The 27953-nt window shown below is 37.9% G+C and overlaps 1 protein-coding gene across 2 annotated transcripts in view; it reads right to left on the minus strand.

The window, feature by feature from the left end:
- Positions 18529–27953, minus strand: part of LOC109824993 (probable E3 ubiquitin-protein ligase XBOS33) — a 13633-nt gene continuing 4208 nt past the window's right edge. For both annotated transcript variants that reach the window (XM_020391649.1, XM_020391650.1), the window contains exons 9-10: positions 21309–21397; positions 18529–19333 (exon numbers count right to left, since the gene is read on the minus strand). In XM_020391649.1, the coding sequence (XP_020247238.1) occupies positions 18786–19333; positions 21309–21397 (637 nt within the window). In that variant the 3' untranslated portion in view covers positions 18529–18785. The remainder of the gene's footprint in view (positions 19334–21308; positions 21398–27953) is intronic.

Here is a 27953-nt window from a genome sequence, read left to right on the forward strand (position 1 = left end):
ACCTTCGTCGTGTATACCGACGCATCGTTTGTAGGCTTAGGAGGCGTATTGATGCAGACTTAGAGGGTAGTAGCCTGTATCTCATGGCAGTTGAGGGTGCATGAGCAGAACTATCTCACTCATGACTTGGAGTTGGCAGCAGTGGTATTTTCACTGAAGTCATGGATGCACTACCTATATGGAGTGCAGTTTGAGTTGTTCACAGACCATCAGAGTCTGAAGTACCTCTTTTCCCAGAAGGAACTCAACCAGAGACAGAGGAGATGGATTGAGTTTATCAAGGACTAGGAGTTCGCGATCCAGTATCATCCGGGGAAGGCGAATGCCGTGGCAGATGCTTTAAGTAGGAAGCGTCGACATCAGGTTTCGGCTTTGAGGTGTTCATTATATCGGGATCTTACCACTCTTAGCCAGTTTGATTTTAGACCCGAAATTGGAGGAACCAGTGTATTTTTGGGAGCTGTGTCTTACCACTCTTAGCCAGTTTGATTTTAGACCCGAAATTGGAGGAACCAGTGTATTTTTGGGAGCTGTGTCGGTGCAACCATCTTGGAGTGACAGAGTTGTCAGAGCTTAGTTGGGGAACTCTTGGATTCAAATCCGAAAGGAGGAGATTTCCAAAGAGCCTAAGGCTGATTAGACCGTTGGAGCGGATGGAGGTCTCCGGATGAAGGGTAGACTAGTTATGCCATCCAGTGCCGAACTGAAGAGAGAGTTATTTGATGAGGCACACCGTTGTAGGTACACAGTACATCCAGGGACCACTAAGATGTACAAGGACCTGAAGAGGCACTTTTGGTAGAGTGGTATGCGTAGGGAGATTGCAGAGTATGTGGGTAAGTGTTATATCTGTCAGTAGGTGAAGGCAAAGCATCAGAGACTGGTAGGGACACTTCAACCTTTACCCATTCCAGAGTGGAAGTGGGCAGACATATCTATGGACTTCATTATAGGGTTGCCGAAGTCGAAGAAGGGGAATGATTCAATTTGGGTGATTGTGGACCGGTTGACGAAGTCAACACATTTCATTCCAGTGAGGACCACTTATACCGCCGAGGCATATGCGAGGATATTCATCCGGGAGATAGTTCGACTTCATGGAGTTCCAGACACGATCGTATCGGATCGAGGTTCGGTGTTCACTTTGCACTTTTGGAGGAGTTTTCAGGACTCCTTTAGCAGCAGTCTATCATTCAGCAGTGTTTTCCACCCACAGACAGATGGTCAGACAGAGAGAGTAAATCAGGTATTGGAAGACATGTTGCGAGCTTGTGTCATTGATTTCCAGGGCAGTTGGGAGGATCATATTCCACTGGTCGAGTTCGCTTATAACAATAGTTATCAAGCGACGATCGGTATGGCCCCGTATAAGGCATTGTACGGGAGACCTTGTAGGTCACCGATATATTGGGCCGAGCCGGAGGACAGCTTGATGCTTGGACCGGAACTGGTGAGGCAGACTACTGAGAAGATAGCCTTGATCAGAAAGAGGATTCTAGCAGCTCAGAGTCGGCAAAAGAGCTATGCCGATAAGAGATGAAGATCCTTGGAGTTTCAGGTTGGAGACTCAGTTATGCTGAAGGTGTCGCCTATGAAAGGCGTGAGTGATTCGGACGACGGGGGAAGCTTGCGCTGAGATATATTGGACCATTTTAGATTCTGGAGCGCGTTGGAGTTGTGTCATACAGACTAGATCTTCCAGCATCGATTTCTAGTATACACAATGTATTTCATGTTTCTATGCTTAAGAAGCACTTACATGATGAGGAGCAACAGAGAGTACTGGATGCACAAAAGGTAGAGCTTCAGGAGGATTTGACTACTGTCGAGATTCCGGTTTGTATTCTTGCCAGGGAGGACAAGAGACTTAGAAACAAGGTAATCCCTTTGGTGAAAGTTCAGTGGAACCGAGGAGGCATTGAGGAGATTTCTTGGGAGCTTGATGAGGACATGCGCCGCGACTACCCACACCTTTTTGAACAAGTATAAAAAAAATTTATGATATGTATTTTATATTATATTTACATTTAACACTAGAATGAGAATACTTCCGCTTAATTCTTAATCTTTTGGAACACATGGTATATATATATGGGGGGTTCCTTGTTTGGATTTTTCACCCGATGTACTAGTTCCACTAGATTAGGGTTCGAACGGGAGTATTACCATTTAGATCGGTAAGTATAAATATTTCTATATGTTCATTTAGAAGTTCATATTGCAATATGCGTATGATTTCTGAATTTCGAGGACGAAATTCTTTTAAGGGGGGAAGAATGTAAAACCCCGAAATTTTTATAAGGAATAGGTGTGAATTATTAGTAATAAATAATTCCTTTGTGATAAATAATCATATATATATTAGATGAATGTGACTATCAGTGTTTGGGAACCCAACAAGTGTTTATATGTGAGAGAAATTGAGTGGTTTGAGCATCATGTGGTAAATCAATCTAGGCTGGCATCAGTCTCGCATCAGTCCTGAAATTTTCTTCTGAGCGGTCGACCGCAGTGGACGCGACGGTCAATCGCACATCAGTCTCGCACTCAGGAAATCTTTTTCCTGTTGTGCGGTCGACCGCACTGGGCGCGGTAGCCGACCGCCCAACAGGCAGAGAGTTTTCTGGGTTCGGGTCTAAACGGGTTTCGGGTCGGGTTGTGGGGTTAGTATATATGCTAATGAACCCAAGAGAGCCTCTTTTCATCTGAAATCAGAAACCCTAGCCCCCCTCTCTCCCCTCAAACCCTAGTTCTCACTTCTTGGTGATTTGGGAGGAGCTTTGTAGGGTTTTTCAGTGGATTTTTGGTGGATTCAGCGAGAGGGATCATCTTCCTTAAGATCTAGGGCTTTGTTCTCATCAGAGGCGAGTAACATCTCGCCCAACTTCTTCCCTTTTTATGTTTCACTTTGTTCTCATCAGAGGCGAGTAACATCTCGCCCAACTTCTTCCCTTTTTATGTTTCATGTTTTATTTTGGAGTTTAATCCGGTTTTATTCTTCCCTTTTTATGTTTCATGTTTTATTTTGGAGTTTAATCCGGTTTTATTGAGCCAAAACCATATTTTTTTAGATACAATAGATCCTTATGACATATGATATGATAATCAAACGTTGTAGATTTTAAAAGCACACCAACGAACTGTATTAAAGAGATCTAGATCTGAAAATGGTTTTAAAAAGAGTAAATTTCTGTTTTTATTGAATAAACAATTTTTAAACCATGTTTATATATGTTTGGGATCTTAATGATAGATTTTAAATGTCTAAATTCGTTGTCTTCTGTTATATGACTTTGTATAAATGTTAGATTTTCATTAATATAGAAATCATCGAGTTTGATTGTGATTTGAAGCCGACAGAAACCCTAAGTGGACTTCTGTCTGCTTCGCGGTCGACCGCGGTGGACGCGGCGGTCGACCGCTCTAAGATGTTTCCAGCAGAAAAGTTTCTGCTCTTTGAGTGGTCGACCGGCATAACCTCAGCGGTCGACCGCCGCTCAGTTTTGAGCTCAGTAAATCTTGGCTCTGTGAGCGATCGACCGTAGAGGTCTCTACGGTCGACCGCCGCACAGTTTTGTGCCTGTTGACTTTTTGTTGACCTTTCCGCGTGTTCGAGAGATCACCTCGTTTATCTCCCACTAGTTTGTGATGTTAGTGATTTATCTACACATGGGGTTTGACTTTTGACACAAATTTAGACCCACACATCAAAACACGTGCAAGATTTGGGATATGTATATCTTTCCACATATACTAGTGACAATTTCGCCTCTTTGCTCATAGTCCATGTGTTGGGCATACATTATTATTAATCCATGTGTTGGATACTTATCATCTCAGTCCATGTGTTGGACATGCATTTTATTCAGTCCATGAGTTGGACAAGCATTACCTTTAGTCCATGTGTTGGACATTTTTGCTAAACCTTGAGCATGTTTCACATTTGAGTTTTGAGCACGACATATTGATAGAGTTTGGACATGATAGCTACCTAGGCTGGGTATAACACTTATTGTAACTTTGCACCTTTGACATAACTGTGATTATTGGTAGAGATGAGATTATTGTCTTTTCTTTATTGTTCATGTATTAGACTCCGGGTTTGGTACTTAGGGATTTTTAATTTGAGATACAAGGTATATACATGAGGGTTTCCTTGTTTGGATTATTTCGCTCGACGTACCTATGCTCGTGTTGAAATTTCCTAAGTACTAAAACCCATTATTCTTAGGACAATTGATTATATATATGTTTTGTGATAACCGTATTTTTTCATATACAACGAGCCCTCTCCCCTGGGGTTGGTTGTGATGTTGCTCGCTAGCGCTTTGACGCTCGTTGTCCCTACCCCTTTCACGTAACGAGCCAGGAGCCCGGAGAGTCGCAGGTTGATGACGACATACTTTAGTGTTCAGCTATCTATTTTAGCTATGTTTTATTTTGGAGCTCCATTTTAGTTGTTGTTAGACATTTGAGGACTATTTTCTAGATGTTGTAAAGGTTGTATGCCTTATTTCCTTTACTCAGACATTGTGTATTTTGGACTTGTCGAGGATTCTAGTTTATCTACTTCAGTCATGGACTATGTATTTCTGTATGTTGGACGATGAGATATCTATGTGGTTGTTATCATTTCATCAGTCATCACATGTATTACCTTTTAATTACTTTTGTACCTACACTTGTTGTTGACTCTACTAGAGAGATGTTAATTATGATGGTGAAACATGTTATTGCACGGTGTGGTGCAAGGCAGGTTTGACATTCTTGGTTTTACCTTGGACTGCAGCCTTGTGTGAACCCAGGGGCGTCACAGATTGCAAGAGTGTTGATTGTAGAGTTTTCGGTAAACTAGAAAACCATAGTGTGAGGTGTAAACGTTGTTCGGGTAAGCGTAAAAAACCCGGTTGTGATAGTGGATTTCTCCTCGGGAGTGGGGAGCAGAGACGTAGAACGGAAGGTCTGAACTCTGTGATCATATTGTGTGTTTGCATTGTTTATTTGCCCTATCACTCTTGTTTTGTTTATGTTTATTTTACCCTTGTGTTAAGTTGTATATCTTTACATATATCTCATAGTATATCTCATTGCTAGGATATATCTCTTTATTCATATTACTTATCCTAGCTCATATATCTTGTTGTATCTCATACCTACTAGGATAACTTGTTAATTAGTTTTAATTGGTATAAAATTGGATTAGATTAGCATAAGACCCTAATCCCCCCCCCCCCCCCCTCTAGGGTCTAACAATTGGTATCAGAGCTTGGTGCTCTTTGATTTAATATCTAATCAACTTGAGTTAAATATATTCAAGTTATCTTATTGTGCTAATCTAGTTATGATTGCTTTTGTCTTGCTTGCATATATTCACATATATTTCATGAATATAAATGTATTTCGTTTAGGCTATGATCCAAATATTGCTCCAAATTTTAGAAATTTTCCTTATGCTCAATGGTGCTCAAAATTTAAAACATTTGTTGAATCTAGAAATATCAACTTATGGGAAGTTATTGATTGTGCTTATATTGTGCCCACATTGGAGAAATCCAAGTGGAGCAATCATGATAAGAAAATATTTTTAATGAACAAGCTTTTGTTAGAATTTTTACTTAATGCTTTTGACTCATTTTTTTCTAACAAATTTGTTCATTTTGATAGTGCTTACAAACTTTGAAAATTTATTGAAGCACATCAAGAGGACTTGGAGGCAATCCGACAAGCTTTGGAGGATTCTTCTTCAAGTTCATGTGGAGCATCATGCACACGGCCACAAGAGGATAATTCTTGTGTAGTAAGCGATTTCGATTCCGATAATGATTTATCTATTATGCACACGGCCACAAGAGGATAATTCTTGTGTAGTAAGCGATTTCGATTCCGATAATGATTTATCTATTGATGGACTCGCTTGTGCATATGAGAAATTATCGCATACCTACACTAAATTGCAAAATAATTTTATTGATCTCAAAAGCAAGCATGTTAGTTTAAAATCCAATCATGTGCAAAATAATTTTATTGATCTCAAAAGCAAGCATGTTAGTTTAAAATCCAATCATGAGAAGCTAGCCTCTAATTTTGATATCATTTCTCAAGAAAATATTGCTCTTAAAGAAATTAATGATATGTTAAAATTAGAAAATGAAAAATTGACTTCATCCATTTCTAGATTAACTCATGCTAATAAAGATGTCATGCTAGAAGTAGAATGCATTAGAAATGAATTTGATTCTTTTAAGAATAACCATACATGCTCTACTTCTATTATCAATGATGTTGTGACCAATAATAAATTAAATCTAGTGAAAAACCACATATCATGCTTATATTCAACTTTTAACACATGCATTGATAATCATAAGAAACTTATGGACAAGTGTGCTAAATCTAGTGCTATAACTTATAAATCATCTACACACTATGCACACTTGTATAGCAAAGTTTACAAGTGCTCCATTTGTGGTCATAAATGCCATTTAGCTAAATTTTGCTATGATGCACACAAATATAAAAATATCAATGCTCCTTGTGCATCTCATCAAGTCTCTTCATCACATGTACACACACATGCACTCATTTTTCATCATAAGCATGCTAATGTGTATCATTGTGATTTTTGTGGTAGAGTTGGTTACTTAGCTAAGTTTTGTTTTGATTTACGAAAAGTTTCTAAATCACAAAATATTTCAAGTAGACCAATATTATTTCAAAATATTTCACATTTGCAAAATAATCTTAAAAGACCATCTATGTTTGCAAATGTTACTCGTGCACGAGCTAATGGTCCACAAAAATAAATAGATTTCTTTCATTGCACAAATTACAATCGGAAGGATCATTTGAATGAATATTGTTTTGACCATGTTAGTGTACCATATGTGCCCAAGAAGGTTCATAACCCTACGGCTTTGAGCTTTAATGATAGGGGTCATGTCCCTAAACAAACCGGCACCAAGAATACTTGGGTGCCAAAATAATTTTTAAGCCAAGAATTTTAGTACTTTTATTTTTCTTTTTCTTGGTTTTGAAAAATGTATTTTAAACTTTTATGAAAACAATTCACTTTATTGGTCAAATTCTTTTGTTTTCATAATTATTGGTTTTGTTTTGATGAGAGGTTTGTGTTTATATAACCCTCCGGGTTTATTGGGTGTTTATTCCCAAATCTTATTTACCGGATGCTAAAAATATTTATATGGGTTGATACTAGCTCAAGAACTAGATATAGTTGTCTCTCTTGATTTTTGAAAATCAATGATGATTTTGCTTTATACTTTTAAAGATGATTTTTTCCATAGTTCATGATTCTTGTATGTTTTGTAATCTTATTTTTGAACTATGAAATTTTTGTTTTGATTTGTTCTTTTGAATTCATTATATAGCATAAATAATTTTAAATATGCTTTATAATATATTCTATGAGTGGTTTGATCAAGTCCTACAAAGAAAGTTTTCTTTATTGATCAAACATTGTTCTTGGACTTAAAATTTGATTTATGATTTTATTTGGTTGATTTATTTTCATTTGAAAATATTTTGCATGATTCTCATGTTCCTTTTCTTTTGATTTCATAAATCTACTCTTATACATGGTTTTTATGTTTTTGGATATGAGACACTATGTTCATCTTGATATATTTATATATGTCCTCATTATCCTCTTGTATGTGAGTGATATTTAGCATATTCATCTATGCTTGCTCACATATGATTGCCTTAGCACTTCATTTCATATATTCTATATGGTATTTTGATAGGGGGAGCAATCCCTATATTTGTTTTATACTCACCCATGCTTATATGTAGGGGGTGCTTTCGCTCTCTTTATTCTTTCGTTGTTACCTTTTTGATGTTGTCACAAGGGGAGAAATATTGTGAGTATATTCTTTCTTGTTTATATGCATGATATATTATACTTTGTATATTCTTTTCCTTTCATGCATACTTTCTTGTTTATATGCATGATATATTATACTTTGTATATTCTTTTCCTTTCATGCATATATCCTTTTTATAAATTATTTGCCATCATCAAAAAGGGGGAGATTATTGGCCTTCTTGTTTTGATGATGTTTAACAAACAATTTACTTCTAATGTTGTTTGTCTAGTGTTTGTGTTTTCGTATTTATTCTAGGCAAACAATGAGTTGGAGGTTGGATGGATTGCGCCATAACGATCATATCAAATGGAGGTTGGTGGAATAGTAGTTGAAGCCTTGCTATTCAAGTTAAAGATACAAGTTCAAGCTTCATCCGCAAGTATACCAAGACAGAGCTTCGTTGAAGATCAAGATTGCTTGGGTAACATTTAGTTTAGGAGTTATATTATATGTGTTGGTACTTTAAGCTCAATCATATACATACATACACGCTTTGGTTTTATATATATATACTTATATATATACATATATGTTTTGGTTTGATAGTTTTTAAGTTTTACTATGAAACAATTGAATACAATTGAAAATCGATTGTGCCTTTGATTTACCCTGTGGAGCCAGCAGAGACTTTCGCAGTCGACCGTGACGGTCGACCATCAAGCTGAAAATTCCCACGGTCGACCGCCACGGTCGACCGCAGATGTTTCTAGAAATTTTCTCAGTCTCTAACATGGCTCGCGGTCGACCACGAGAATTTCACGGTCGACCGACGTATGCCCAACGGCTCTTTTTGTACAGAATTAGAAAATCTGATTTATGGGATTTTGTGAGATTTGGTTTGGGGTTTTTTGTTGTTGTTTTCTCTTCCTATAAAAACCCTCAAACCTCTTCTATCTGAGTAACTAATGAGAAGTTTCTAAACAAGGGTTTAAGTTTGTTTAGTATTTGTTTAAAAGAGTTTTGTTTGTGAAGAAGTTTTACATAAGTGAAGGAGATCATCTACATTCCTTGGGCTTCATTTTAATCCATCTCTCCATCTTGTTTATCAGAGAAGAATTTCTAAACTCAATACTAGCTTTGTATTAATTCTTTGTTGTTTATCATTTTCATTAAGCTAGTATTTTCATTGGAGTTTATTTTTGATTTGATTTCACTCATTGTTACACACACTCACATTGAGCTTATCGTATTTACATATATATTATAATTACGGTTGTAAGAGATTGTAACATTGAGTCAAGCTTAATTGAGTTTTCATCTATTGTAGAGAACAACTATTATTGTATTCGTGCTTAATTATGAGATTCTCTTTGTAATACACTTGTACACCGAGAGAAGTGTGTGGCGAGAGTCGAGGATCATCCCAAGAGGAGTGGCAGAGAAGTGTGTGGCGAGAGTCGAGGATCATCCCAAGAGGAGTGGCGTCGGTTGACGAACCTAGGAAGAGGTTGTATCCGAGCACTTGAGGGAGACACGTCTAGTTCCAACACTTGAGAGAGTGTAGAGTGGGATTGCAAGAGTGTTGATTGTAGAGTTTTTGATAAACTAGAAAACCGTAGTGTAAGGTGTAAACGTTGTTCAGGTAAGCGTAGAAAACCCGGTTGTGATAGTGGATTTCTCCCCAGGAGTGGGGAGCGGAAACCTAGGACGGAAGGTCCGAACTCCGTGATCATATTGTGTGTTTGTATTGTTTATTTGCACTCTTACTCTTGTTTTGTTTATGTTTATTTTACCCTTGTGTTAAGTTGTATATCCTTGCATATATCTCATAGTATATCTCATTGCTAGGATATATCTCTTTATTCATATTGCTTATCCTAGCTCATATATCTTGTTGTATTTCATACCTGCTAGGATAACTTGTTAATTAGTTTTAATTGGCATAAATTCGTTTGTTTGTGTTCGTACCGTTATTTTTATTGTGTTTGTTCTTCTCTCTCAGCATTTGTGTTTGCCCTCGGAACCCCAACAAACAAAGCAACAAGAAAAAAGTTTGTAAGCAGCAGTTGCAAAAGGAAAGAAGTAAACTGACTGAAACAAGTCAATTCGGTAAGGGCTCGGTGTGAGAAAAACCAGTAAAGTCGGGGCGCATCATGGGTAAAACTTTCGCATCCAATAGCTACCCAGTACAATGCCATTATCCATCACATGAACGAAAACATTGTGTTTGCTCTCTCTAGCTGCTTTGCAATACTGTAATAAAGAAAAGGAAAGTAAGAGAAAAACTCTTTAAAACAAATAAATATAGCAGGGCACTGTCTCATTATTCCATATCTACTATAATTGGTAGTTCACTTATCTATATTTGGTAGTGCTTATGCCTCCTAATTTTCTACTTCTTATTGAGGTTTTCTATATTAAGTCTCCTATCATGATTCAGGTATAAATATATATAATCATCTCGTCATATGAATCAATGGATTATGGAATATCAATAAAAAGAATTTTCTCCGTAATCTGACATCTAGATCCATAGCCGATCAAAGTTCTACTACAAGGCATTGGATACCGTCAGATTTGTTCCAGATTGGGTTATTGATACCCATGTTTTTCCTCTTCAGATATTGAAAAGAGCAAAACCATCTCCTACTTGTTGTTTGTTAGGTTTGAATCATTTTTGTTTTAGGTTGGGTTTTGAAGTGATATCATAAACATAGGAGATTTTAGATACTGAATCAACTGATAGTGACCAGCGACATAACATGCATATGATACTGAGGAAAAAGGAAGAATAGAGCACCGAAGAGTTTTCAAGCTACATAAGCTTATTTAATGTAGATTTCATGTATTCTTATATCGAAATAGTGTTCATTGTATCATAATAATCTAGAATTACGATATATTTGCATTATTTTAGAGGTTTTGTAACATTTAAGTATGTTAAGTTACAAAGCCAAAATAATGAGTTATATAGCGCATTTTTTCCCACGTTGATAGACTTTTACAGAAGATCACATACCTACCTACCTGTTGACATATCTTTATGAGAAGTTGAGAACATAGCCATTCAAAGATAACTTGGTAATTTCAAAAGCCAAACCATGTATACGTCCCACAAAGAAAAGATTATCAATTTGCAATTCTTACTCCTCTCTTCCTCCGTAGTAACCTGCTACATCAGAAAAACTTCTTAATAGCTAATAATCAACTGATACCAAAATCTTTCAAGGCATCTAACTAACTACCGAATACAATCAAATTTTTCCCTCTACAATTACCATTAAAATAAAAGGTATCTCCAATGTTTGAATGGAACTTCCACCACGTCACTCAAATGAAATACCCTTACAACAAAGCTTATCATGACCAAACAACATTATCCGGTATCAAAATCACATCAGCGAAAGGACACCAACATGAGCTTCCAAGATCCCACCACCAATATGATCCCAAAAAAGGCTGAAAAAATTTCTCACCTCGCTTACGTTGTGCTTTCCTCATCATTATCATTAAAATATTCATGCCTAATACTATGTTTGGGAGTTCACTAAGAGAACAAAAGTAAAGGTAAGATGGGGAAAGGAAAGGTAAAGAAGGAGAGAAAATATAATATCTTATTTGAAAGTTTTGTAAGGGTAATAGAGGTGAATCTAAATTATTTTGTTTGGGAATTTTAATTATGGGAAGGGAAGCAAATGAATCTTAATCATTAATTCATAATGATAGAGGGTCAATATATCTCTTTCATTACGAAAATTTACTTTAGTTTCCTTCTCCTCCTCTAGCCCCAATTTAGAGGGGAACAAAATTGAACCTTTTTCCCCTCCCTTTCCCCTCTTAAAAAAAACTGCCAAACAGAGTAACTCCCTTTTTCCTTTCCCCTACCCCCAGTTACCCTCTATCCAAACATAGTATAAGTGAGGGTTCACTCGTCCTCCTCATTGCCGATCGCCAGAGGAGTTCGCTGCCGACTGCAGGACGCGGTGGTACCATCCGTTACGATTGACTCCTATATCTGACGTTGTCGAAACTAAGGTTTGAGATTGAAGGAGAAAGGAGCTTGATTTGGTTAGGATTTGGTGAGATGGGATGAGGGATTGAAGTAGATTTAAAAGGACAGTTTCTTTTGAAATGAGGTGGGTTTTGCCATTGAGTTTGAAGGGGTTTGTTCATGGCGTAGGGCCTGAGAGAGCGGAGGTTGATGATGAAGACAAATGTTGTTAGGGTTTTTAGCACTTTTGGTTTAAGGTTTTTGGGGAGTGGGAAAAAAACGGTAGGAGGAGGGATTACGTTGGGAATTTCTTTTTGGAATATTAAAAACATAACGGTACGAGAGAAGATAAAACTTTGCAAAACGCATAAACATTTGGGAGTTTCCACTAAAACCCCTTAACTTGGTGGGCCCCAACGCTTGGTCATTACATGCTTGGCATCAATGGATACTTGTAAATGGCTAAAATATCAGATTAACCTAAAAATTAATATTTATTTTTACTTTAATCTAAAAAATGATAATGGCAATACTTTGACCTAACAAGGGATTTTGATTCTCTCCGTTTTTAAAAAAAAGTAGTGAAGAGATCATTAAAAATTATTTTAAGTGGTTGATAATTATGATTTATTCTAATTCCAACACTAACTCAATTCAGAAATTATGCTCTTTCATAGCCTACACTCAAAATACAAATCACAAGCATCAATTAAATAATCCAATTTTTTCCTATAGTAAATTATGATATAGTAATGATCTCTTCACTATTTTTGGTAATGGAGAGAATCTAAATTCGCAAAAAAGAGCCATCTGATTTGGATTGTCAAGTGATCATGTTGAGAGCAGAGCCATGCCCTCACGCCACGGAAGCGATATAACCCGAGAGAAAACCCTGCATTTTGTTTTCATAAAAGCTCAAGTCAACCTTTATATTCCCGTTTTATAAAGGAAACAAGAATAGAAGTGAAATATCTCAACAAAGTGAAATATACACTCTTCTCTTTCTCTCATCAGTTCTAGAACTGAATTGTCGAGGGAATCTACAAGTAATAGCCAACACCTAGAAAACAGTAAAGACACGAGATTTACGTGGTTCAACAAACTTGTCTACGTCCACGAGAAGGGTGAGGGGGGGATTCCACTATGAGGAGAATATCGACGACTTGTACAATCCACAAGTTCATCTCAAAGAAGAAGATTTGATTTTTCTCTCTCAAGATCTCTCATTTTCTCTCATCAAGTCTCCTTGAAAAAACTCTCTATTTGCAGCCGACTAAACCCTTGTATAGGGCTGACTAAACCCCTGTATTTTTCTCCCCACACAAAACCCTAGGAAGAAAAAAACACGTTGGTATTTATATAAAACACCACCAGCCAATTACCCGTTGCACATGTATTTCGGGTTGGCCTGAATTGTTGCTCCCGCGTGCTTGCTCGCGTGGGCCTGTTCCCTGCTCGCACCGACTTTCATTCATAATTCTCCACTTTGTACATCATTTGATAAACCTTAAATTTTGGACGAACACCAGAAGAAAACCACGAACATCACCAGAGAGATCTGAAATACTAAATCAAGTCAAACCAGCTACGCTACTTTACCATGGCTGCCTACGTACCCTCCACCGGGATCAGGCTAACTGTAGTTCAAGTTGTTCTCCATATAGTCTTCACCTCACTCCATCACCGCCCCGAAGGACCATGCCCTCTTGTGCAGTTCAACACAGGCTGATATGAAACAACTCCAAGCAATGTTTAAACTTACTACCTATTACCATATTGGTTAACATGTCCGCGGGATTCTCACTCGTATGCACCTTCATGAGAGAAATATCACCTTCCTCTATGACATCCCACACGAAATGATACCTGACATTAATATGCTTGGTACGAGCATGATGAACTTGATTCTTTGCCAAGTGAATCGCACTCTGACTGTCGCACCACAAGTTCACATTCTCCTACTCAATTCCCAAATCGTCTAGAAGACCCCATAACCATAATACTTTCTTCACTCCCTCCGTCATGGCCATGTACTCAGCCTCTGTAGTAGAAAGTGCGACTGTAGCCTGTAACATCGATCACCAACTAACTAGAGCCTCATGTATCCTGAATATATAACCAGTAGTAGATCTCCATCTATCTAGATCACCCGCATAATCTGATTCCATAAACCCATCAATCTGACATGTATCTCCATCAAAATATAGACCCATATCAACGGTACCCTTCAAGTACCTCAAGACTCAGTTCATCGCTTCCCAATGTGTCTTTCCCGGATTCGCTATGAATCTACTGACGACACTGACCGCCTGTGAAATATCTAGACGTGTACGTATCATTGCATACATCAAGCTACCAACTGCACTAGCATAAGGTACACGCTCAATGTGTGCCTTCTCTTTCGTTGTAGTGAGAGATTGTTTACCTGAAAGCCTAAAGAGTGAAGCCAATGGAGTCACCACTGACTTAGTACTTTTTATCCCGAACCTCACGATCACCCCCTCTATGTAGCCCTTCTGGCTCAAGAACAATCGCTGATTCACCCGCTTTCTCCTAATCTCCATACCCAGTATTTTCCTTGTAACGCCCATGTCATTTATCTCAAACTCTTTACCAAGTTAAGATTTCAACCTATCTATCTCCATCATGCTCTTCGAAGCAATAAGCATGACATCTATATACAAAAGGAGATAGATATAATCACCTCCATGAAGCTTCCGAATATAAACACAACAATTGTAATCGCTTCGGGAAAATCCATACTTCAGCATGAAGGAGTCAAATTCCTTGTACCACTGCCGAGGAGATTGCTTTAATCTATAGAGTAAAGTGACACACAAGATTCTCCTTATCCTCAACCCTGTAGCCCTCAGGTTTATGCATATAGATCTCTTTATCCAAGTCTCCGTGCAAGAAGGTCATTTTAACATCGAGTTGTTCCAGTTTAAGATCATTATGAGCAACAATACTCAATAGCACCCGAATAGAAGTGTGTTTCACCACCGGAGAAAATATATTATTGTAATCTACACCCTCTCTTTGTGCAAATCCCTTAGACACTAGCCTAGCCTTGTACCTTATCCCACTAAGCTCTGAAGGATCCTCTTTTTTCTTATACACCCACTTACAACCAATAGCTTTTCTTCCTACGGGCAATGGGACAACCTCCTATGTTTGGTTCTTCCGAAGAGATTTCATCTCCTCCTCCATCGCAGCTAAACAACTCTCACTATCTCTATCCCAAATAGCTTCCTTGAAGGAGACCGGCTCATCAACCTCCACCAAGAGTGCGTATTCCACCAAATTAACTTGTTCATAGTGCTTCAGGGGTTGATCAGCCCCCAGCTTCAGTACCTGCTTATATGCTCGCTTTGTCCTAGTGGAAGCTAAACTATCCTCGAACTGCTGTTGTTGTAGTGCTTGTGTATTCTCCTACTAAACCTCCTCCTACTCAAGGTCATCATCTACCTGATTTCCTACTTGAACACGACTCGAACATGGTTGGTCTTTAGGTTCTATCTTAATAACCTGGGACTTTGAAGTCCTAACAGTCCCAACACCATCATCCTTAGGCGCCTTAGCAATCATGGATTTCTCATCAAATGTAACATTTTTGCTGATCACGAACTTCGAATATTCTATACACCAAAGACGGTAGCCTTTTATACCCTTTGCATATCCTAAGAATATAGCATTCTTGGCCCTCGCATCAAGCTTTCCCTCGTAAACGTGATAATAGGCGGTACACCCAAAAATCCGGATCCTCACATAATCTGCATGCTCTCCTGACCATACCTTATAGGGTGTATCACCATCCAATATAGAATATGGAGAACGGTTCATAATATAACAAGCTGTAGCCACCGCTTTTACCCACCATTCTTTGCCTAATACAGCATAAGATCGCATACTCATTGCTTTCTCCCGTAATGTTCGGTTCAGCCTCTCCGTGACCTCATTCTATTATAGTATAGATATGACTGTCCAGTGTCTAGCAATGCCCTCCTGATCACAGAACTCCTTGAAAGCACCATTTGTATACTTTATACAGTTGTCAGATCTTAGTGTCTTTAATTTCTTCACTGTCATGTTCTCAACCATCATCTTCCACTTCTTAAATGTCTCGAACACCTCATTCTTATGTTTCAGAAAGTAAATCCAAGCATACCTAGAATAGTCATCTATGAACGAGACAAGGTATCTGGAACCACCCTTGGAAGTTGTCTGAGCCAGGCCCCAAACATCTGTGTGCACATAGTCTAATATACATCTACTTTTGTGCTTGCTTTTCAAGAACTGGACCATGTGCGCCTTTCCATACACACAATCCTCACAAAAGTCCATGTAATATTTCTTCATATTCTTCAGCAAACCTTCCTTACCAAGCAGATCTAGACCCTTATCTAACATGTGCCCAAGTCGCCTATGCCATACCTGAGTGTGCTCACATGGGTCTCCACCACTTTCTTTAGTTTTAACCGTTGTATCTCCCGTCATCGTCGTACCTGAGAGAGTGTATAAATTACCGTGACGAACACCTTTCATCACTACTAGAGAACCCCGAACAACCTTCTTCACTCTATTCTCTGTAACAATCTTGTAACCGTCAGAGTCCAATGCACCAACTGAGATAAGATTCTTCCGTAAGTCGGGAACGTGCCTCACATCTGTCAAGGTTCGGATCACTCCATCATGCATCTTAATCTTGATATCACCTAGCCCCACCGTTTTACAAGCATGGTTGTTCCCCATCAGTACGATTCCACCATCAATGCTTCTGTATGTAGTAAACAACTTCCTATTTGGGCACATGTGGTAAGAGCAATCTGAATTAAGAATCCACTTCCCGGAGATATCCTCTCCATCCATGACGACATAGCATTCCTTCTCACTCCCTTCCTACGAAACATAGTTCGCTTCTTCCTTGCATTTTCTCCTCTCAGTCTTGTTGTTGTTCTTCTTTCTACCTACTCTTTTATTTGGACAATCGACCTTGAAATGCCAAACTTCACCGTATTTGAAACACGGTCTTTCCCGCAAGAGGTCTTGATTTAGATCTAGACTTTCCTCTCTTGCCTTTTTTTTCCTTGCTCATTGCTCCTTCCTCTAGCAAACAATCCATGCGCTTGTTTTTTGCTACCACCAGTAGCCATGTCACTGGTTGCAATCTTCCGAAGGTCATTCGCTAGAAGCGTCGTTCTAGTCTCATCCATTGTCAAATTATCTCCCACAAGCATTAGTGTTTGCACCAGATTCTCATATGACTTCGGCAGAGATAGAAGTAGTAGAAGCGTCCGATCCTCATCTTCAACTGTCACGTCTATGTCCTTTAAGAATGATATGAACCTATCAAACTTGTTGATGTATTCTCGGATTAATGAGCCCTCATCCATCTTGCAATTATACAATTTGGATTTTAAATAAATCCGGTTTGTTAGACTTTTCGTCATGAAAGTGCTTTCTAACTTCGACCACACGCCCGCAGTCGTTTCCTCTCCATCTACCAAGAAAGCTACATTCCTTTCAATGCAAAGGATAATCGACGTCCGTGCTTCCACATCCAGCTACTCTCAATCCTCATCAGACATATCCTTATGCTTCTTCTCTTTTCCAGCCAAAGCATTGTGCAATTTTTACGAAATCAACGAGTTTTTCATATGCATCCTCCAATAGGAAAAATTATTCTTCTCATTGAACTTTTTGATCTCGTACTTTCCAACTTTAACTGTTTTGCTAGTTGACGTCATCCTCCGCTTGTATTAATAAATCCGCTTCTCTCAGGAAATTGTCGAGCAACACCTAAAACCAGAAGCTACACCACTCTCAATCTGAATAACAGCTCTGATACAAATTGTTGGGAGCAGAGTCATGTCCTCACGCCGCAGAAACGATATAACCCGAGAGAAAATCCTGGTTTTTGTTTTCACAAAAGCTCAACCCAACCTCTATATTCTGTTTCACAAATGAAACAAGAATAGAAGTGAAATATCTCAACAAAATGAGATATACACTCTTCCTCTCATCAGTTCTAGGACTGAATTGTCGAGAGAATCTACAAGCAATAGCCAACACCCAGAAAAGAGTAAAGACGCGAGATTTATGTGGTTCGACAAACGTACTTACGTCCACGGGAGGGGTGAGGGAAGATTCCACTATGATAAGAACACCAATGACTTGTACAATCCACAAGCTCGTCTCAAAGAAAAAGATTTGATTTCTCTCTCTCAAGATTTCTCATTTTCTCTCCTCAAGTCTTCTTTGCAACCGACTAAACCCATGTATTTTTCTCCCCACACAAAATCCTAGGAAAAAAAATATGGTGGTATTTATAGCAAACATCGCCAGCCCAATTACTTGCTGCACATGTATTTCGGGTGGGCCTAACTGCTGCTCCCGCGTGCCTGCTCGCGTGGGCATATTCCCTGCTCGCACCGACCGTCGTTCACAGATAACCTCACTGTTTATTACTATTTAGACAGCCATGGTTAAATCCAAATCAAGCAATTAACAAATCTATCATCTGCGCTCATTTCCGCTTAACTTCGATTTTTTTCTCTTTTTATTTTTTTTTTTTTACGGTACGATGGGTATAAAATCCAATCACTCAAAAATAAATAAAATATAAAACAGAAGCACGCATCTTTGATGCTATCGACTACTGTAAGAGGCTGTATAGTTCTCAGGTAATACTTGTATAGTAAAGCATTCAAATAGACCACAAAACTTGCAAGCACAAATGCAGCAAGCCAATGCTTAACTAATATACAGAAAATTACCGCCAAAAAAGGAGGAAAAAAGATAATTACTAACCCTACGTTCAACAACAAGACATTGCATCTAACCCACTTCCTCTTGCTCAACGGCCACACAAATATACTCGGCAACATGAAACACAACCCTTTCCACATACAACCTATTTCTGTCGTATGATGAAATAAAACATTGTAAACTACAACTATTCACAGAGTTCAGGCATTTATCTCCGAATTGCACTGATGCTCGCGGTGACAGCTCCTTCGGTTCCAAAAAATACCCGAACAGCTCGTTCTCTCAAGCCTCTGCTCATCTATTTTATCTTCTACCTCATTTGTAGAACTGCTTTGTGAGCCACGAGGGAATTGCTCTCTTGCCTCCCCTTCAGACTCAATGCCCGTGCTCGGGTCATCATCACACGAGCATGAAGGAAGAGCAGCAGAAGGAAATGGAGTGCAAGACAGAGGGCAAACAACCTCTGAAGAAACTGCTACCACACGATTCTGACGAAATTCAGACCTGCAGGACATAGACTCTGGTGGGGGAAGAGCACGGGGGTGTAAAATGCACGGGTTACATAGGCTGAGTGCCAGGTTTGGCTTGAGCTCTTTTGTTGGCGTGGTGGAGAGTTTGATGAAAGAGACTATGCCAGTTCGACAAAGAGGACATGGGATAGATCCTGGATGGCCGACCATCTCAGATGTGATGTTGCTTGTTGAACAGAGATAGAGAGCACACTTGACACAGAGTTGATGGGCACAACCTAAAAATTTCAATAATTAGTGGATATCAAGGCATTGAAGAAGTAATTTAGTACAAAGGTCCAATACTGAGTTTCATTTCCTTATATGCAAATTTTGATATACATTCCATGTTACTCGAGGATTGCTTCATTGGTTCAAATTAGTTCTCAATTATTGAGTTTTGTAAGAAATGATGTTGATTATCTGGTTAATGGTACATATGAAAATTTATGTTGATAATATTCATTAGTTGATAGATAAACACTAGCCTATTACTTGTACTACCATGAGAGTTGCAGAATAATAACCCATACATCACATAAATTAGAATGTTTTTTGCCAAAATATGAAATTTCACGCAAGTAAAAAGCCACATGAAGTGGCCATCATCTGGTTGATGATTGATCTGAAAATTTATGTTGATGGTACTCATTTGTGTGTATTTGTGTGTGTGTGTGTGCGCGTGTGTGTGTGTGTATAAGCACCTGCCTAAGAGGTTCTGCAATAATACCACTTGCCTATTACTTGTACGACCATGGGAGTTGCAGGGTAATAACCTATACACGAATAAGAATGTTGTTGCCAAAATATGGGATTACGTGCAACTAAAGCACATGAAATGTCCATATTATACGGGCTTACATATCCACTTGCCATGTATTCATTAGACCTCAAAAATTCTTCAAGCCAAAAAACTTATACCTTCTTTCCCAACCAATAAATTGGTGGACTTTTCATCTGGGATCAGGATAGAAGCACCCAAATAAGGTGCCAATCAAGTTAAGGTTTAGTTTGACATCAGAAATTGAGTGTAGTTCTGACAGAATGAATGTATCGGAATCAAATACCTAATACATTAACCTTTTGGGTCTAAACACATCCAAATATATTGTTAATGTCTCTTCGTTTGAGCTCCAAACGTAATCAAAGCAAATCAATACATTTTCAAAGCCATATTTGACTAATATTTATGTCATTTATCATTCCAAAGCATCTAGAGGTTTTCCTTCCTCCTATAATAGTCCATTTTTCTCCACCCAAACCAACTTACCACAATTTCTCCAACAACTTACTTCCTGTCTCATCCTATGCCATCTTACCACTTTACTTCCATATTCGTCTATCCTTGTCTACAGTAATTATTTTTTACTATTAAATTAATTCCCTCTAACCATTAAAGAAAACTCTATAACTGTGGTGAGAGAGAGAGTTGAGAGTTACATTTTTATATTCTAACATGCACCTCTCAGGGTGAGAACCTATTTTTTATGGGCCGAAAACTAAACTCACACGGTGGTGATAATTTTAGAAAATCGGCTTTAAAGTCATGGCAGATGGGATTTGAACTGGGTTCTGATACCACCTTAAATTAAGTGTCTCTTAAACATTACACCAAAACACTGAAGTTGTGGTGAGTTGGGAATTCTATGTTTATATTCTAACATTTATAATTCACTGGTTCTTTTTTCTAAAAGTTGGAATTTTCTTGTTGTGAATTATATATATACTAGTGTGAGCTCTTTTTTATTTCTGCTACAGTAATTCTTCTTTTAAAAGTTGTTGTTTTGTTAACGCCACAGTACTTTTTAAAATGTCAGTGTTCTGCTTGTGCTCTGTTTGTGCTACAGTGATATTGCTACAGCAATAACACCACAGTAATTCGATGTAGCATTACTGTAGCATGAATAGTGACCTTTTGGATCCTTCTATAAGTATAGAGGAGTAGATGTGTGTGTGTGTAATAAGTTGTTAGCTCCAAATATTTGATTGTTCTCTTTCTTCACACTTTGGTATCAATCCTGGGCTAATGTGATTATGCTTCACACTACCTTAGAAGGGCTTGTGTGCTTTGGCTTCCCTTTTTTTTTCTTTTTTTCTTTTTTTCAAGAGGAATTTGTAACTGTTAGGCAACAACTACTTAATTTGACCAGATACAAAAGGGAACTGACCACAACATTAATGTAAAATAAAGATTTGCAGAAACAGCAGGCAAACCTTCCGCAGCTACATTGCAAGCCCTTTCCAAGCAAACTGCACAGGTATCACCATCATCAATTGTAGCAGCAGATTGTAGTCCACATTCCCTAAATCAAGAAAAACATAATGCTTATGAAAAGATGAATCATCAATGGATACAAACTATTAAGGATAACTAAGAAACATAAAAATTTAAGCAGCAAAATTCTAGGTTTGACTGGTTAGCCAAAATACTAGTCTAACATACAAGTGGAAACCTTGTTCTCCCGTCCATGAGCTTGAATTGAAAATCATTGAAGAATCAGTAGAACCAATAAAGATTAACTGTGGGCAAAAGCACTATCTCTGATGAATTTTAACATCCAAGTCAGTTATGTAACCTTATTAAGACGAAAAGAAAGAAATGTTGATAAGTGTGAGATAAAAGTCAGGAGTATCGAACCACAAGCCAGTATTCCAATTAACTTATAGGATTTTGAAGTGTACGTTTTGTACATGGCAGAAGCATTACATGGTACTACATAACTATGGGCTAAAGCACTACATCCGCCGAATTTTAAGAACAAAGTATTTTTAGTTATGCAATCATATTCATCAGAAAAGAAATGTTGAGAAGTGTGAGATAAAACTCAGGATTATTGAAGCACAGGCCATTTTCCCAACACTTAATAGGATTTCAAAGTATACACAGTGTTCTATAAAATTGTGATGGCTAAAAATGCCAAATATCTGTGAAGAGTAGATGCATCATCCAGTTGAGTGGGTCCAACACTAATAGGACCCACCAACAAAAAGTTCAAATCTGTTTCTCCTCTTCTCAATTGGAAAAAGGGAAAGGATTTGTTTATTTATAAAAGGAAATGAAAGGGCTGCCAATTAGCACAGCAGAGAGAAGGAAAAAAAGGCAGAAGAGAGAGAAAGTCTGGTGAGAGGAAGAGAAGAGAGAGAAGAAGAAAAGGGCTTTCTTGTGCTCGAATTACAGTGATTTACGTAGCATTTTGACCATAGCAACGCCACCAGGGGTATGGTATCAAGTTCTCCGCAGGTTGAAATTTTTAAGTGTGCCCTTTTCCCTTAATCTGTCAGCAATAACATGTAACACAGGAAGAAAAATCCTATGATACTTTAGCATTCTTAGGCCAATATAACTATTCTAGTTGTAATGGATTCAGAACACTTTTTACAGAAAAGCTTAACCCTGTAGATCTTGATCCAAATTCATTGCTTTTGGTTAATGTTTCAGTGTGCAGCCATTCTCACATGTGATGTGTCTCACCAATCTTTATGTCATGTGCCAGCATATTGCATGGGCCTTCAATTGGCAACATTGTCCTCATGAGACTTCAGAACTGACATGGTGCAGGCACATGACCTGATATGGCTGGATGGCTATGAAAAATCTTGAAAATTGCACAAAATGATATAGCATACGTCTACAAAATCCCCAGATACAAATATGGCATAGATAGTAAACTCACTCTCCCATACACAAATATACATAGACTGCTTAGGGGACTTACCTAAGGAGCAGGTTGTCATAAAATAGAATGGTGTTTTAGGAATTTGTTTAAGACTCCGTTCAAGAGATGTCAACTAGATGGATTAGTTAATAAATAATAAGACAACCCAATTGTCCTGAAAGGGGAAAGCCTTACTAGAGTCATTTGGTTTACTCATATTTAACCTAATAAACAACAACCCACATTGTCAACATGAACTATATCTTACTAATGCCATAGCTTACTTTTCTTTTTAACAAGACTCATCAAGCAACCATATTTCCTAATTGCGTTACAGGACGTATTGCAAAAAGAAAAACAAAATGTATTTTGGCTCATATTTGATCGAGTCCAAGGACTCCCCATCGGCTCTTACAGGTTATATCCAAGTAATCTCTTCTGTGTATTTGCAAGTTGGATTGTGGGACTACGAGTCATTTGACCTCCTTCATGGGTCAGAGCTAGTTTATCCTTTTAAGTTTCTTCTGCTTCCTTCAAATTTCTTCTGCTTCCTTTATGAACCAACAAAGCAGATGAACTTTCAACTTGCAAGTCCCCTTCCTTATAGCATGGTGGACTATCTCATCTTTGATAATACCCAGGCATCATTGCTCATCAAATCGAATTGAAGAGCTTATTCTTAGGAATTTGATTAAGGCCCATAAAAGAAGATGTACGACTAAATGGATTGGTTAATAAGACAATGAATCCGATTCACCAAAAGGCAAACCCCTATAGGTGTCTTCAGGCTATCTTATCTAATATATATTTAATCACCCTCTTAGTTGATCTTATGAATCTCATGCTCTTTCCTCTTTAATTAAACTCATTAATTTGTCCTATTTCCTCATTCGGTTTCTTGCCGTTCTCAATTTACCATGTACAAACTTGGATGCAAGAGACATATTTCAACAATATGGCCATCCCATGGTAACCATCAATTGTGATGTCCATGTCCATATCATTAAAGCATATAAGTCCAGCAAATTTCTCATTCTCTTTCTTGCCATTCTCAATTTATCATATACAAACTTGGATGCAAGAGACATACTTCAACAATATGGCCAGCCCATGGTAATCTGCACCAATTGTGATGTCCATATCCGTATCATTAAAAGCCTATAAGTCTAGCAAATTAAGTAAGACAAGAACAAGAAGAACAGAAACACAATAACATCACCTATCTTTATATCAGTTAGAGAATATTAATTCAATACAAATACAAGAAAATATTCCCATTTGATAAGTACAATTACAGAAGCAAGTACTGACTTCCAATTTATTCTTATGAGATAAGGTTTATGCACTGTTTTAAAAAACCTCCGCCTAGTCCGCTTAGGCGCCTAGGCCTAGACGGTACCTAGGCCGCCTAACTAGCGCCTAACGCCTAGGCGGTATTTAGGCTGCCCATCTAGATTTTACGAACGTTTAGGGGAGCATTGTCTGCTTACGTGGATTGCACCCTGTAGGCCTTAATTGTGATTTTATGTATCATAGCCTACACGTCCTCCAAACTCCATTAACCTCCAAATATGAACATCTCTACTACCTCTTCCGACCTTCAGCAAAACCTCATCGATCACCACTTAAATGAAGAAAGAAAAAAACGCCCAGAAACCGCTTAAGCGCCCGCCTAGGCGACTAAGCGTTGGGCGCCAAGTCCGACGCCTAGAAGCGCCCAGCGTTTAATGTAACATTGGGTTTATGGGCTATGGGTCCTATGTTTAGAATGGTGTTTTAGGAATTTGTTTAAGACTCCGTTCAAGAGATGTCAACTAGATGGATTAGTTAATAAATAATAAGACAACCCAATTGTCCTGAAAGGGGAAAGCCTTACTAGAGTCATTTGGTTTACTCATATTTAACCTAATAAACAACAACCCACATTGTCAACATGAACTATATCTTACTAATGCCATAGCTTACTTTTCTTTTTAACAAGACTCATCAAGCAACCATATTTCCTAATTGCGTTACAGGACGTATTGCAAAAAGAAAAACAAAATGTATTTTGGCTCATATTTGATCGAGTCCAAGGACTCCCCATCGGCTCTTACAGGTTATATCCAAGTAATCTCTTCTGTGTATTTGCAAGTTGGATTGTGGGACTACGAGTCATTTGACCTCCTTCATGGGTCAGAGCTAGTTTATCCTTTTAAGTTTCTTCTGCTTCCTTCAAATTTCTTCTGCTTCCTTTATGAACCAACAAAGCAGATGAACTTTCAACTTGCAAGTCCCCTTCCTTATAGCATGGTGGACTATCTCATCTTTGATAATACCCAGGCATCATTGCTCATCAAATCGAATTGAAGAGCTTATTCTTAGGAATTTGATTAAGGCCCATAAAAGAAGATGTACGACTAAATGGATTGGTTAATAAGACAATGAATCCGATTCACCAAAAGGCAAACCCCTATAGGTGTCTTCAGGCTATCTTATCTAATATATATTTAATCACCCTCTTAGTTGATCTTATGAATCTCATGCTCTTTCCTCTTTAATTAAACTCATTAATTTGTCCTATTTCCTCATTCGGTTTCTTGCCGTTCTCAATTTACCATGTACAAACTTGGATGCAAGAGACATATTTCAACAATATGGCCATCCCATGGTAACCATCAATTGTGATGTCCATGTCCATATCATTAAAGCATATAAGTCCAGCAAATTTCTCATTCTCTTTCTTGCCATGACTCTAAGATTCTTCCTAAATATCTAATCAAAGAAAAATATTGGTTTGTAGAAAGCAGTTCATAAGTCATATATAAATCAAGTATCAAGTTTAGCTCAATTTTCATTCAAATGAAACTAGCAGTAACACAAAAGGATTCAAAATGTAGACTATTGTCTTTCAAACAAAATGAAAGGACAAAAAGGAAAAGAAGAAACTAACATCCTCCACAAGTTTCAAGTCTAGAATACAATTCAAATAATTCCAATTTCGCAATACATTTCATCTGGGTATTATTAGGCTCTTATACACTGTTTTAAAAAACCTCCGCCTAGTCCGCTTAGGCGCCTAGGCCTAGACGGTACCTAGGCCGCCTAACTAGCGCCTAACGCCTAGGCGGTATTTAGGCTGCCCATCTAGATTTTACGAACGTTTAGGGGAGCATTGTCTGCTTACGTGGATTGCACCCTGTAGGCCTTAATTGTGATTTTATGTATCATAGCCTACACGTCCTCCAAACTCCATTAACCTCCAAATATGAACATCTCTACTACCTCTTCCGACCTTCAGCAAAACCTCATCGATCACCACTTAAATGAAGAAAGAAAAAAACGCCCAGAAACCGCTTAAGCGCCCGCCTAGGCGACTAAGCGTTGGGCGCCAAGTCCGACGCCTAGAAGCGCCCAGCGTTTAATGTAACATTGGGTTTATGGGCTATGGGTCCTATGTTAAGAATTATTCACTTTTTATTTCAATATATTCTCATAACACACTTTGCTATGAAAAAGAAAAGGAAAAACTCATATTATGTATACTGCACTTCTAGGAAGTATTTAGCTAAATATCAAAAATTAGGAATACGTTATATATTTAAGAAAATGTGTTAAATATCTTTGAATCATAACAATCATGTTTGAATCATGACAAAATAAGAATTCACAAGCGTACAAGTAATGCCTAAGAAATTATCTCAAATACGTGTTCAATACGGCGACAACTTTATCATAGAGTGATAATGCAAGTGTAGCCTGGTACCTTCCATCCAATGAGGGTAAGTGTTAGCCTCCTTGACCATTAGAGGCTAATTAATAGCCATAATTTCCCTACCATTTACTAAGTAAACGTTAGTCAGATCCTTGCAAGTCAAGCTTTGCATCAAACTTACCATCCTAGGCTACCCAACCCTCTCTTAAAATACCTACTTAACGTTGAACTTTGGTTCCTCTAGGACCACAAATTTGCATCTCATAAAATACTAGAAGAAAACATGAGCAATTTTGAGAAAAATACTGAGACTTTTTAGAATGGGTTATGCATCATGTTACTTATCCTAAGTGTTATATTGCTTGATGTATATTCTTAGTTCATAGATCGATCAGCTTAACCTAAAGGGTTGGTTTTTTGATATAGCTCTTATGGGAACAGGAGAGAAAGTCACAATTTTTATAGTTGCTTGATGTACATTGTTACCCAAGCCACGAGCTTAAGCTGTTAGCTATTATCTAGTAAGCATAAAAGTTTAAATGTTGAATTACAAAAAAAAAAGCCCATTAGAGAAAAGTGAAGGATGAAGGACAATTAGAGAATTTGCAGAATGCAGGAGGACAATTCCAAAAAAAAAAGAGTAAATGTTCGATTTTATATAGTAAAGAACATCCAAGACAACTCAGGGGGAAAAAAGAACTTAGCCACTTCATTGCTACCACTCACTACTGGTCAGAAATGAGAAAAATGGAACCAACCCTTGTGGTTGAAATCAAACAAGAACCAAATCCTCTCCGAAATAGTGAGAATAGGTATCAGCTGAGTGTAAAAAAATGAATGGGTTAAGATCATTAAAATTTCTATTGCCCCTTAGAGCGAATACAAAGAAGCAATGTGTTAGGCATTTATGACGCTTTAATGCCTCCTTCAACTTTTATTCACTATTAGCTGCAACTAAGGATAATAGCAATATAGCATAGTGAGTTACTGCTCAGGACCCACTTCACTAAAGTGACCGCTTAAGCATCTCTACGAGCACTTTTTGGAATACTGGACTTGACTACTTATCCTTGAAGGCTTTTCAGTATCATTCCAATCCAAACTCCACTATAGGATATCTAAATGTAAATTAATCAGTTCTTGTACGTCTAGATCATCTAGAGTTCCTAAAAGAAGTGCAATAAGAAACAGAGAATTTTTTGTGTCCACGATGTAGAAAGTTTACAACGAAAAAAGGCAATATGCAAGGATTTTCAAGAGTTCAGATAAGGACCAAATGTTGTGGCAACAATTTATATGAACTGAAATATATAACTGAGCAATATTCTAGATTTGGCCATCGATATGCCTACTTAATGCATAAGATTTAATCCCATTTTGTTTGGTTTCCCAATGGTTCTTCCAAAACAAATCAGGCAGAAGTCAGTTTGCCCCAAATTCAATTTGAAAGTCATAGGGAGGAAGAAAACAGAAATTCAAGGATTTTTCCAAAATATAGGTGATAGCCTG

This window comes from Asparagus officinalis, chromosome 10 (assembly GCF_001876935.1).
Source record: "Asparagus officinalis chromosome 10, Aspof.V1, whole genome shotgun sequence".
NCBI classification, from domain to species: domain Eukaryota; kingdom Viridiplantae; phylum Streptophyta; class Magnoliopsida; order Asparagales; family Asparagaceae; genus Asparagus; species Asparagus officinalis.